Source organism: Bos grunniens, chromosome 2, assembly GCF_055505025.1.
Source record: "Bos grunniens cultivar Pamir isolate PY7600 chromosome 2, Bosgru_T2T1.0, whole genome shotgun sequence".
Lineage (NCBI taxonomy): Eukaryota > Metazoa > Chordata > Mammalia > Artiodactyla > Bovidae > Bos > Bos grunniens.
In genome coordinates, this window is record NC_141166.1 from 74,282,679 (window position 1) to 74,293,570 (window position 10,892).

Below are 10,892 nucleotides of genomic sequence, written 5' to 3' on the forward strand. Positions count from 1 at the left end.
TTTGAGCAGGTCCAAAAATCACTACATTACCAAGGATTCCCAAAAATAGTTCATCTCCCTTTCAAAGCACATATTCCTCTCAAAATACTTTCAAGTCACAAACTTTGAAAACTCACCTAATTTTTCAGATTATACCAGACATCCATGTACATCATCCATTGTATGTTAGACATCCTGTATGTCGTCCATACTTACATGTGTAAGTGACTTATCACCGATCACTCAGTAATACTAAACAAAGCTATTTTTATCATTAGGTCTTTTAGAAACTACTAATTTGTGAAAATAAAGCGTACCTGATTACTTGGAAGCTGGTAGGAAGTGAAGGATACTAGTCTTTATTTGCAAATGTACACACTATGTAAAAATATGAATCTTTCCAGTCCTGAAAAAAGAGGTATCCCCAAAACTTACATATATCCCTCAGCCTCATTTCCAAACACAAAAGAGACAACAGCATTTCTCCAGAGGATGCTCAGCTAAAAATCAGCATGTACAATTAAAGAGGAAATGGCAGGTGAGGAGATAAAGATGGGTTTCTAACTGAACCAGCCATAGTGCTCCAAGAAAGGTCCTTAGTAAGAGAATGGCCATAGGATTATCCAATTGTCTTAAATAGATTTCAATTGTTTATAAAATAAATAAGACCTAAATCTGGTATCTAAACAAATCTTTAGATGAAATTTATTTCTAAGAAATCTTTTGCTTCCCCCAACTTAAAAAAAAAATTACTTTTTAGAAACTGTTTCTCAGTTCATTCATTCAACAATCTCAAGTACTGATTTCCAAGTAAAAATGGATGTTCATCCTGTCCCAAAGAGTTTACCATCCAGTAGTAGCAAGAAGACATGACAATAAATACCGTCTTCTCTTCACCATGACTATCACCTCCTGGCAACACACACACCACACACAGATGCACATGCGGCACACACTCCACACTTCTCTGCCATCTCACAGCACTGCATTCCATAGCAATTCTCTTTAAAATGTTAACTGGTTCAACCTGACCATTTCATTGGATATAACAGCTGTTCACCAAGCCAGCCTATTCCATTTATCCCATCTCTCTGTCAACCACCTCCTTAGAGAATACTGGGGGCTCCTTCTGAGTCTTTTTTAAAAATACATTTACTGTGCTTTCTGAAACATACCATTTTCCTTTAAATACTAATTTAAACAATTTCAAAAGTAAGCTTATATTGCTTAATCTCTATTGACTTTCTTCCCCTTCAAAACTGTGAAAAGGATTGAGCAAAAGTCTATCAACATGCAAGTGATGTTTTAAAAGCTTTTAATATTTCATAGTACAAATAGATTTTGGAAACTAAATAAAACCAACAACCCTAACAATGCAGCCACAGACCACCTCGAGGGTCTAAAATATAAAACACACACATGTGCACACACATTAAAGTTACTCTAGTTAAAATGAGAAAATATATAGTTTAACTTTTACATTTTTTGGTTTAACTGTACCAGAACAAGTTGAAAGCAACTTGGGAACAAATTAATGTACCACAGAAAGCAACAAAAATCATGATGCCATGTATACCCCAAGGTCAACATTTTATAGGCAAGAAGTTACAAGAGTTAAACTACTTGCTATAAAAAGAGGGTAAAATCATTTTAAAGAGAAACAGAATCCTTTTCATAAAGCAATATTATAATTCCATATGCATTATGCAACAGTCTTTTCCTATTATAAGAAATGGAACAAAATTTTTAAGATAACCCAACTGAACAAGCATAATATGCAAACCCAAAATTTCCTAATTTTTTTCTTATTCTGATTAAGCACATCAAATGTGCTTAATTTGGATTCTTCTCCCAAAGGAAAGACTTGCTCAATATTTCTCCACATTCAGGTCCTCATTCAAATAATCATATTATAAAGTCATAACAGCTCTATCAGTCAGAGTAACTATTATTCTGTTGGTATATCATCTCCCTTCCTGCCATTCCTCTTTCTTTACATATGTAAATTACAGGGTCAGATTTGGAGCCCACCACCAGCCACTGCAACCAAATTATCCTCCAGGGATGTCAATAGGGCTATTACTCTTGTTTCAGCATTTTTATAAAAAAGGAAGGAGTAGCTATTTTCAGGGATCAGAATTCCCCTTGATCAGATTTCTGGCTCATTGGTAAATGCTTCTACCCTGAAATTATCCTTGGCTGCTAAATATGTGGCAAAAAAAAAAAAAAAGCCAAGATGTGGTACAGTGTTTCCAAATAGATATTGCTTAAAGGAATATACACTGAGTTTTGCAGGGAACACTTGGTCAAATTCTAATATCCCCCATGGGAGCCAACACCAATTCCAGCAGCAGCTCTAACTGTGCAGAATGGAATTTTAAAAACACACTGGGTAGTATATTCCAGCAGACACAGCCCTTCCTTCTCCTACTCTGCGGTTGTTACATGAGACACCTTGTATGATACTCATTACTTAGAATATAAATCTGTTAAGGCCATAAATTAATCACAAAATGCATATAATACATTCTTTTTCCTAGCATTAAAAAGAAAAAAACACTGTGGATTCCACCAAGGTTGAGCTGAAGCTAAATGTCACTGCTTAAGCTTATGAATCACTGCACATTAATAAGAATAAACAGCACATGCACATTTCTATAGGCTGCAAATGTTAGTGGAGAAAATGCATGTCATGGGCTTCCTAACAGGGAAACTGGATTATCCATAGGCAAAAAGCATTCAGTTTTCTTAGTTCTTCTCGATTATGATAAATATTTTTGTTTCCAAGGCCACTGAAAACTTGCAAGGGGATCCTCCCATTTTTGTTTCATTAAAATGTTCAGATGATTTTATTCTAAACCTCAGGCAAATATAATTCAGGGGTGGGGGTGGGGAGGAGAGGTCGTACTACAATATTACACTCATCTGGTAGCATGAGGTTCAAAATACCAGTCTCAAGGATATATATTTGTCACATGTCAGCCCAGGCTGAAGGCATCCACCAAGAGACTATTTTCACTATTTCAGCTGGCAGCCAGAATTGACTGCCACAAACCCGCATACTGATGAGAGCCTAGACTCCCAGTCTTCTTCTTAACTACCTCTTGCCTCTGCAGAGGAGAGAAGCCATTTTACTAATTTATAAGCATCTGACTATGTAACCATCGAAAAAATATTTACTCATCAATAATAGTCAACTAAAAGCAAAAGTGCATCCCATAGGAGTCAGAGAATAAAACCGGCAACACCCGTAAAATACATCGATCAGCAAGACTCTGAATACTCACTAAAGGCAGCCACCGCCAGGGCCAGTGTGACGATAATGGAGAACCAGGAGACCCACAATGCCTTCTTTCTGTAGTTCTGGGCTTCATGAGGTTTTAGCCGAGTGCTGCTTTCTAGTAAGCCTGACAAATACAAGGAGAAAAGGAAGTTAGGCATTTCCTTATTAAGAAACCCACAACTAGAGCTATATGTTCTTATCCAAGGATTATAAACCAGCAGCCTGCGGGCCAAGATGGGGGGGAGGGTGTTAATTGAAATATAATTGATTCATAATATTGTGCTAGTTTCAGTGTGCAGCAAAGTGATTCAGTTATCCAAGAGGTGTTTTAGGAGAGTGGCATGGAAATCAAGCTTTGGGGCATCTCTTGAAAGATCACTGGCTCAAGCGTTCCCACAGGGAAATACCAGCTGTCTTCTTTATAAAGGAGTCTGCCAGCCCACCAACCTCTGACCTGAGGCCGAACGACCCCAGCCATGCCCCTGCCCCTGTATTAACTCCCTTGGCTCACTGACTCAAGCAGGTGCAGCTCCTTCTAACGAAGCCTTTCGTTAAGGAAACAGCATGAATAGCCCACATCTGGTTGGGCTTTTGGGCTCCTCAACTGCAGCACCAATTTGCGTTAATCCACCATCCTGGCCCTGTACTGGGGGACCAGGTTTTGCCCACAGCAATGAGTCATGGAATACAAATACCTTCGTGGCTCCCCTCATCAATTAACAGGACCATTTCTCTTTAACCACAACCAACAACCACCTGACCTAAATTACACGCCACGTTTTCTTCTCTCCTCTTTCTGCTCTATAGCATCTATTCCTTTGTATCAAGCTTATGTCAAAAAATTCTCAGACTATTAAGTGGGGTAAACCTGCTAAAACTAGGGGTCACTTCCCAGGCGTGCCACATACAATAAAGGTTTGGTTTCATCTCCTCTGCTTTTGACACTGAGTCCTCAACAACAGAAATTCAGGATGCCTCTGAGACAATGCCCAAGTTTCAACAGCCTTGAGTCAAAGAATAAAACATCAGTATGATCTTGTTGGACATTTTTTCTTCTCCTTTGAAAAGAGATCATATACGGCATCTCTTAGTTGCATGGAGAACCAAATTCTCAGCCCAGCATCCCACTGGTGGTTCAGATGGTAAAGAATCTGCCTGCAATATGGGAGGCCTGGGCTCTATAAATCCTTGGGTTGGTAAGATCTCCTGGAGGAGGGCATGGCAACCCATTCTAGTATTCTTGCCTGGAGAATCCCCATGGACAGAGGAGCCTGGCGGGCTACACTCCATGGGGTCGCAAAGAGTCGGACACAACTGAGTGACTAAGCACACATTCCACATAAACAGGACACCGTCTCTAGCCAAACAACCCGTTATATAATTTGTAGAGGTGGAACAGCCTTATCACAATTGCTCCAAATGATGAAGAAACTGGTAGTCAGGGTTTAAGCACCCATGTGTAAAATACTACACAGCATGCAACAAATCACACTTACACATTGTGTAAAAAGGCATCTTCCCACTAGACTGACTGGGTACGACATTAAACACTGGGTTACTGAAAACTGCATCATGTTCGAAATATAACAAGGACCCTGTCAAAGTTTCCCAGTCCCATTAACTACTCAGACCACAAGTCCTGAGCAACGGGGAAAAGTCATGAAGCCTGCTTAGTGAGTCCAGTGTACAGCCGGATTTTTTAGTCATTCAAAGCTGCAGACACATTTACAACCAAAAGGGAGATGAATTTGCAAAAAGTAGGTATAAACTCCATCATCTCACTGCAAAAATCTCACCAAACCTTCCTTTAAAAAATGCACTTGGACAGAAAAAAGAAAAACCACCTCTCATCACATTATGCCCTGGGTACAAATGATTTCAAACTGTCCCTTGGTCTACTTCTTTTTGTCCCTTTGTCTATTTCCCTAGCTGCTAAAAATACCCATTTTAATTTTCAACTGCAATCACCCTTGATTCCAGTTTAAGCTACAACCGAAAATATTATGCAGGTCCCACTGACTCCCTATAATTTATTTCTCTTTTCCCAAATGACACAGAAATCTTTCTTTCATCCTGGCCAATTGATTTTCAAGAGAAGTGAAGCTGTAACATTTAAGTACTGACTCAAGTAAGTAGTTCATTTGCTGGGTACTTTGACAGCAACAATCTCAAGAGGTTATCCACTGGGGGTGAAAAAACAAGGTTCCTTCTAGAAGATTTAATTTTCTAAGAGAAACAACCATGATCTGGGTTTCTGATTCCAACACATGACATTTATTTTTTCCTTCCAAAGCCAGCTGTTTCCAACAATGTGACTGGAGCTGACTGCACGGCCAATCAACACACCTCACCCCTGAGGGGGCCAGCACTCCCCTTGGAGGAGTGTGGGCTGCCAGCTCACCTGGGCTGCACTGTCCTGCTAGGGTGGTGCAGAATTGCACCTGGTCAGCAGGATTCGTAGTTCTTCCCCAGATCTGATCCTGTATGTGCTTCCCCATGAGATGTTTCAAACTTTAAACACTGGAGAAATGTAATGGAGACTGTCCAAGGGAGAAACTTTCCCATTCCTATTCAACCTTCACTTGCTTCCTACTAGTTTTCCTTCCTAAAAAGAGAGCTAAAACCTAGAATGGATAACTCTCCACTCCTCAAAGTGAAGTGGGATATAATGATCTATGAAGACCCAGCTTATAAATGAATTGTCTGCACACAGGTTCCTCTACCTCCCCCATCCAACCTGTGTTAGCTGCATGCAGCGTTAGCTGCACTGTGTTAGTGCAAGCCAGAGATGTGATGAGAATTTCTAAAATTTTCAGGAAGCTGTGTTTCAAAGGTAGAAGAAAGGTAGCGCAGCCTACAGAAGCCAAGGCAGGTCTCACATATGCACACAAGACTGGTTCCTAGAAGAGGCCTTTAGTTGGCCTCCACATTCAAATTGTTAATCTCACTCAAATTTCACCTATTTGTAATTTGGACCCTGGTATAAGGTAAGCATAAGTAAGCTTAAGGGTTGTATTAATGAAGGACTGATACTAGGGTTGGGGAGATGCAAATATACACAGGGAGGTTGACGCCATCAGTCATTTCCATGCTAGTATGAATTAGTTCCCATTGCTTTCTCCTAAGAACTGGTCATGCTTGGATTCTCAGAAAGAAGGGGAATATTCGATAGATAGGAAGGCAGTAGAAAATGCTGAAGCAGGTAACACTCTTAGGGCCCTAAGCCTTGGGGCAGAATGATGGGAAACACTTGTGGGGAGAAGAGTGGCACTGAAAGGGAGGGTGTGGAAATGCCTAAGACAAACTTGGCCTATGTTTTGTTTGTTTTAGTCAGTCTTGGACCACAAAGCTCTTGCTCCCTGAACTACAAGACTCAACCAAATGGCACTGCAGTTACTGACAATATGAGCTAGCTAGGTTTCTGGGAACCAGCCCACATCACTTCTATGGGGGAAGGAAAAAAAACCTTTAAAGTTCCCAAACACTAGATTTTTATAAGCCAGCCTTTGATCAAAGTTAGATTGAGACTGTTAACAGGGTCCTGACAGCTCAGAAGGAACTTATGGCAAAAGAGAAGGCCAAATATGGGTACAGAACCAGGTGTCTGCCCTCCCACACACCCAGAGGTAGGTATTTAGGTTTAGAAGACAAGCAAGCCAGGCATGAGGTAGAGATACATAGCAGGCAGCTGCTGAGGCCTCCTCCTCCCCAAGGCCTCTCACTATTAGGAAAAATGTAGCAGTAGTAACAATCCAACCATTCCCAAGGGATACAAAAAAATCGATATTGAAAAGATGCAGCCCCACAAGAAAAAATAACACAAACACAAAATATTTTAAGAAACCTCCCTAGATAAGCTTCTGATTTATTTAATAGAAATGACTCATTCAGCATTAACTCTTGGCTGCCAGGAACAGGTCAAACAGAAGAATGTCACACTGACTTTCAGCTTTCAAGGCCACACCGAGCCGGGTTCTTTGGGGGACAGGACTCATCTTAACAGACTGGCAGTGTGTGACACGCAGCGCTTTTACACAGTGACAGTTTATGAACAGTGAATGCTTTCATGCAATAACATAATGGAAAATGAAATTCAGTTGACCAGTGAAAAATAACCTTAAGAATGAATTCAGAAGGGCTTTTTATGCTTGAGCCCGAGCTACAAAATGACACTAAATATTAACTCGCCCTAGCACGTTTTTCCCCTCCTATCCTTTTGTGAGATAGGGAGAAATAGGCCAGCTTGATACAGACGACCTGCAATGCTACAAAAATAAGCCCATCCCAGAGTTCGGTCTTTCTTCAATACAAAGATTTTAAATCCTACAACATCAGTTGCAGAGAGAAAGGTAATTAACACGATCTACAATAAAAATGATAGGTTTTGTTGGGTGCTTGTGATGTCACCCATCATCAGCTCGAAAATGATAATCGAGTTAGGTGAGAATAGGAGGAGAAACTGCAACATAGGTGCGGAACTCGTTGCAACCGGAGTGGCTCCAGTTCTCGCCCGAGCATCCCTGCCGATTCTCTGGGAATTGCCGTTTCCTTGTCATTCTGGTTTTCACATGCTACAGTTTAAAATTTCTCAGAGGAACGAGATCGTGCCTCCGAACTCTAAACCGGAATAAAAATGTACAGGAGATACCAAGAATATACAGAAACCTGCTAAGACTGAAATATACAAATCCGCCACAGCCAACAAAATAAGGCTTCCAAGAACAGGGGGTGGAGGTGGCGACGAGCCGCTCCCCCCGGAACGGCCGGCTGTCAGAATCCAGTTTCGGCCACTAACCGGTTTTAGCAGAGCCATTGAGTCTTTTTGAGGGGGCCGATTTGGATTCGATTCTGCAAGAAACAAAAAAGGTACAGACGTGGCCAAGAAGCGGGCTGAAAGGAAACTAGGGAGGGAAAAAAAGAGAGATGTAGGAGGAGGAGATAGACATAGGAATGAATAGGGCAGTCTCTCGCGTTTTATGTGGGCAATTCAAAGGGGTAACCGGCTATCTGTCGGAGGGACGGGCTTGGCCTCCTGGGATAGGGACGTTTGCCAGCGTCCAGGGATTTTGAAGAGGCTGGGATGCGCGCTCCGAGAACCGCCAGGTTCCAGCGGCATCCATCCAGGATTGGTGGTCCAAATCCAAGTGTCCCAGTCCTCTGTACCATCGGCAGACAGCGGGGCAGCGACCCACGATAAACTGGGTCCCTAGTAAATGAGGGTCGGAGGTCACCCGACTCCCCTTCGCCGGGGCAGTCGCCCCTCGAAGCTGAATCCGCAGAGGGAAGTTCTCCCTGATTAACCCACGGAGCCGAACCGGGCTTGGGAAGGAGCATGCTCCGAGCTCAGGACCCTCCCAACTGAGCGCGACCCGCAGTCAACCGGGAGCGCTCGGCTCGGAAAGCAGATGGGGGGGAAAAATCACACACACACGCCTCCAGCAAACTTTTCCAGTGGGCGCTGGAGGAGCCAAGGCTGGCCGAGAGGAGGGTGAGGGCCCCGGCGGGGTCTCCCAGGAGGCAGTCGGGTTCTCGGGTTCCGGCGGAGGCGCCGCGACTCGGGCGGTGCCGGCCGCGGAAGGTGGGGCTGCCGCCCTCAGCTCTCCACGCTTTCGCGGGAAGTCGGAGCTCCGCGCCCCAGCGCGCTCCGAGGCGCCGAGCCCGGCCCCACCCGCCAGCGGAAAGGCGGGCCCCGAGCAGCGGCTCCTCGTCGCGCCCGCCCGGCCGAGGAAAGGGGCCGGGCCAGGGGAAGGGGCCCGGGGCGGCGCGCGCTCACCTCGGTCCTCCAGCCCGTCGCTGAACTGGCCGCTCTCGCTGATACGCAGCTGCCGCTCCTCCTCGGGCTGCGGCGGCTCGCGCGCCGGGGAGCTCAGCGGGCCGGAGGCGGTGGCCAAGGGCGCGTGGCCCCTGGGCGGCGGCGGGACTGCGGGACCCGGGGTGCTGCGGCGCTCGCTGCCCGCGGCCGTCTCCATGGCGCGGGGCGGCGGGTCCGGGCGGCGACGACGAGCGCTGAGGGGACTCGAGTCAGAAGTGCGAGGCGCCGCGGCTGGGAGCGGGCGGAGGGACGGACCGACCGCGCGGGCGCCGCGGAGTGGAAGTGCGGCGGCGGCAGGGGGCGGGGGGGTGTGCGGGAGCCGCGCGACTCGCGTGGCCGGTGGCAGAGACTCGGGCCCAGCAGCAGCTGCCGCGCTCCGCCCCCGGGGGCAGGTGCGTGCGGCAGGGACCCGCCCCGAGGCCCCGGCGCCGGAGCCCGCGCCCCGAGGCCGGTGGGGAGGGAGGGATCCGGCCAGGCCTGAAGCCTGGAGGCTCGGGGTGTGGGCTGGACTACTGGGAAAGCCAGGACCGGCAGAAACCCGAGCAGGGCCTGCTGAGGGTGTGATGGGAGACCCGCCCCACTCGTGCCGCGGGATGGTGACCAGAGGAGATCGCCTCGGACCCGCTTCCTTTACTGTCCGAGAAGGCTGCGCCCGCGCTTGGTTAGGAAAGCGGTCAGCGCCCTAATGTGGCACCCTTCTCCTCTGGAGCTGCACGGGCTTCACAGACTATGCAGGATCTCCTGCCTGGGCTGCCATCCTCATCGCCCATCTCGGGAGAACGAGGTTCACCTGCCTCCACCCCCACCGATGTTGGGTCTTCTTCTTAGAGCGTCGATTACCCTCCAGCACCAACTTAAAGAGACCGGGTATCTTAGGACCACAGGGCGTTCTATAGAAGTTTGGACCCTAACTGCGCCCCGCCCCCCCCCCCGCCCCCCCACTACTACCATTGAAACTGCCCTTGGACCATGTATCCAGCCAGTCCGCCACCAGCTATTTCCTCTCTGAGTAGCCAAGTCTTGCTGATACTTTAGGCTTCAGATGGAAGCCTCCCTCCTACTGGAAGTCCTCCTCTGGCTGCCTTGGCGCTTCCTCCCTTCTCTGACCGCGCGGAGCTCGACCCTGGCGCGCGGTCCGGCTCGTCTCCGCAGCGAACCAACGAGGTGGGTGCACCCTGGGACCCGCGCCCTGTGGTGTAACCCGGAGAGGTGCCAAGGGGGACCGGCCATTTATCAGATTCGGCTTGAATATAATATCCGTATCCAGATTCACAAAGCTAGATTTCCTCTTCCTAAGTATATCATTCTTAAGATTTAATGAGTCTTCTAAAATGCCAATTCCTCATTTAAAGCCTGCCTACTGTGGGGGAGGGCACCGTTTTTTGAAGAGTAACCAGTTTCTCATTCTCGCTTTGCCTGCGATGGAAATCCGAGTGGGATTAAAATACCTTTGTCGTGCAGTGGAAATATCACTAGCACTGGGAAGAGGGTCTCATTTTGTTGCTGCTGTTGGGTTTGATTGAGAATATCTGAGTTGACCTTGGCCAATTTACTTTACCTTTTTTAAGCAATAACTACAAACTTTAAGAGGTGGACAAAGGCATTTCAAAGGCCCCTTCTTGCTAGGAACGGAGGAAAAGGAGGAGGGGGAAGAAAAACGCTATGATTATTTGAGCACACACACAAAAATAAATAAATTTTACCCACTGGTCTTGCTTCTGTCTTCTGAGGGGCTTCCCTGATGGCTCAGTTGGTAAAGAATCTGCCCGCAATGCGGGAGACCTGGGTTTGATCCCTGGGTTGGGAAGATCCCCTGGA

General features: G+C 46.4%; 1 protein-coding gene across 7 annotated transcripts in view; it reads right to left on the reverse strand.

The window, feature by feature from the left end:
* TMEM163 (transmembrane protein 163) overlaps positions 1-9,991 on the reverse strand; it is a 272,668-nt gene extending 262,677 nt beyond the window's left edge. For 2 of the 7 annotated variants that reach the window (XR_015151607.1, XM_086367857.1), the window contains exons 1-2: positions 9,036-9,979; positions 3,267-3,386 (exon numbers count right to left, since the gene is read on the reverse strand). Coding sequence is in view for 5 of the 7 variants with exons in the window: in XM_086367857.1 (XP_086223983.1) it covers positions 3,267-3,386; positions 9,036-9,231 (316 nt within the window). In the remaining 2 variants the exon portion in view is untranslated. Of the gene's footprint in view, positions 1-3,266; positions 3,387-3,669; positions 3,800-7,095; positions 8,111-9,035 lie in introns of those variants that run through there. The other 5 variants (XM_086367823.1, XM_086367834.1, XM_086367850.1 and 2 more) reach the window with 5 other exon arrangements.
* Between the last annotated feature and the right edge of the window lie 901 nt (positions 9,992-10,892).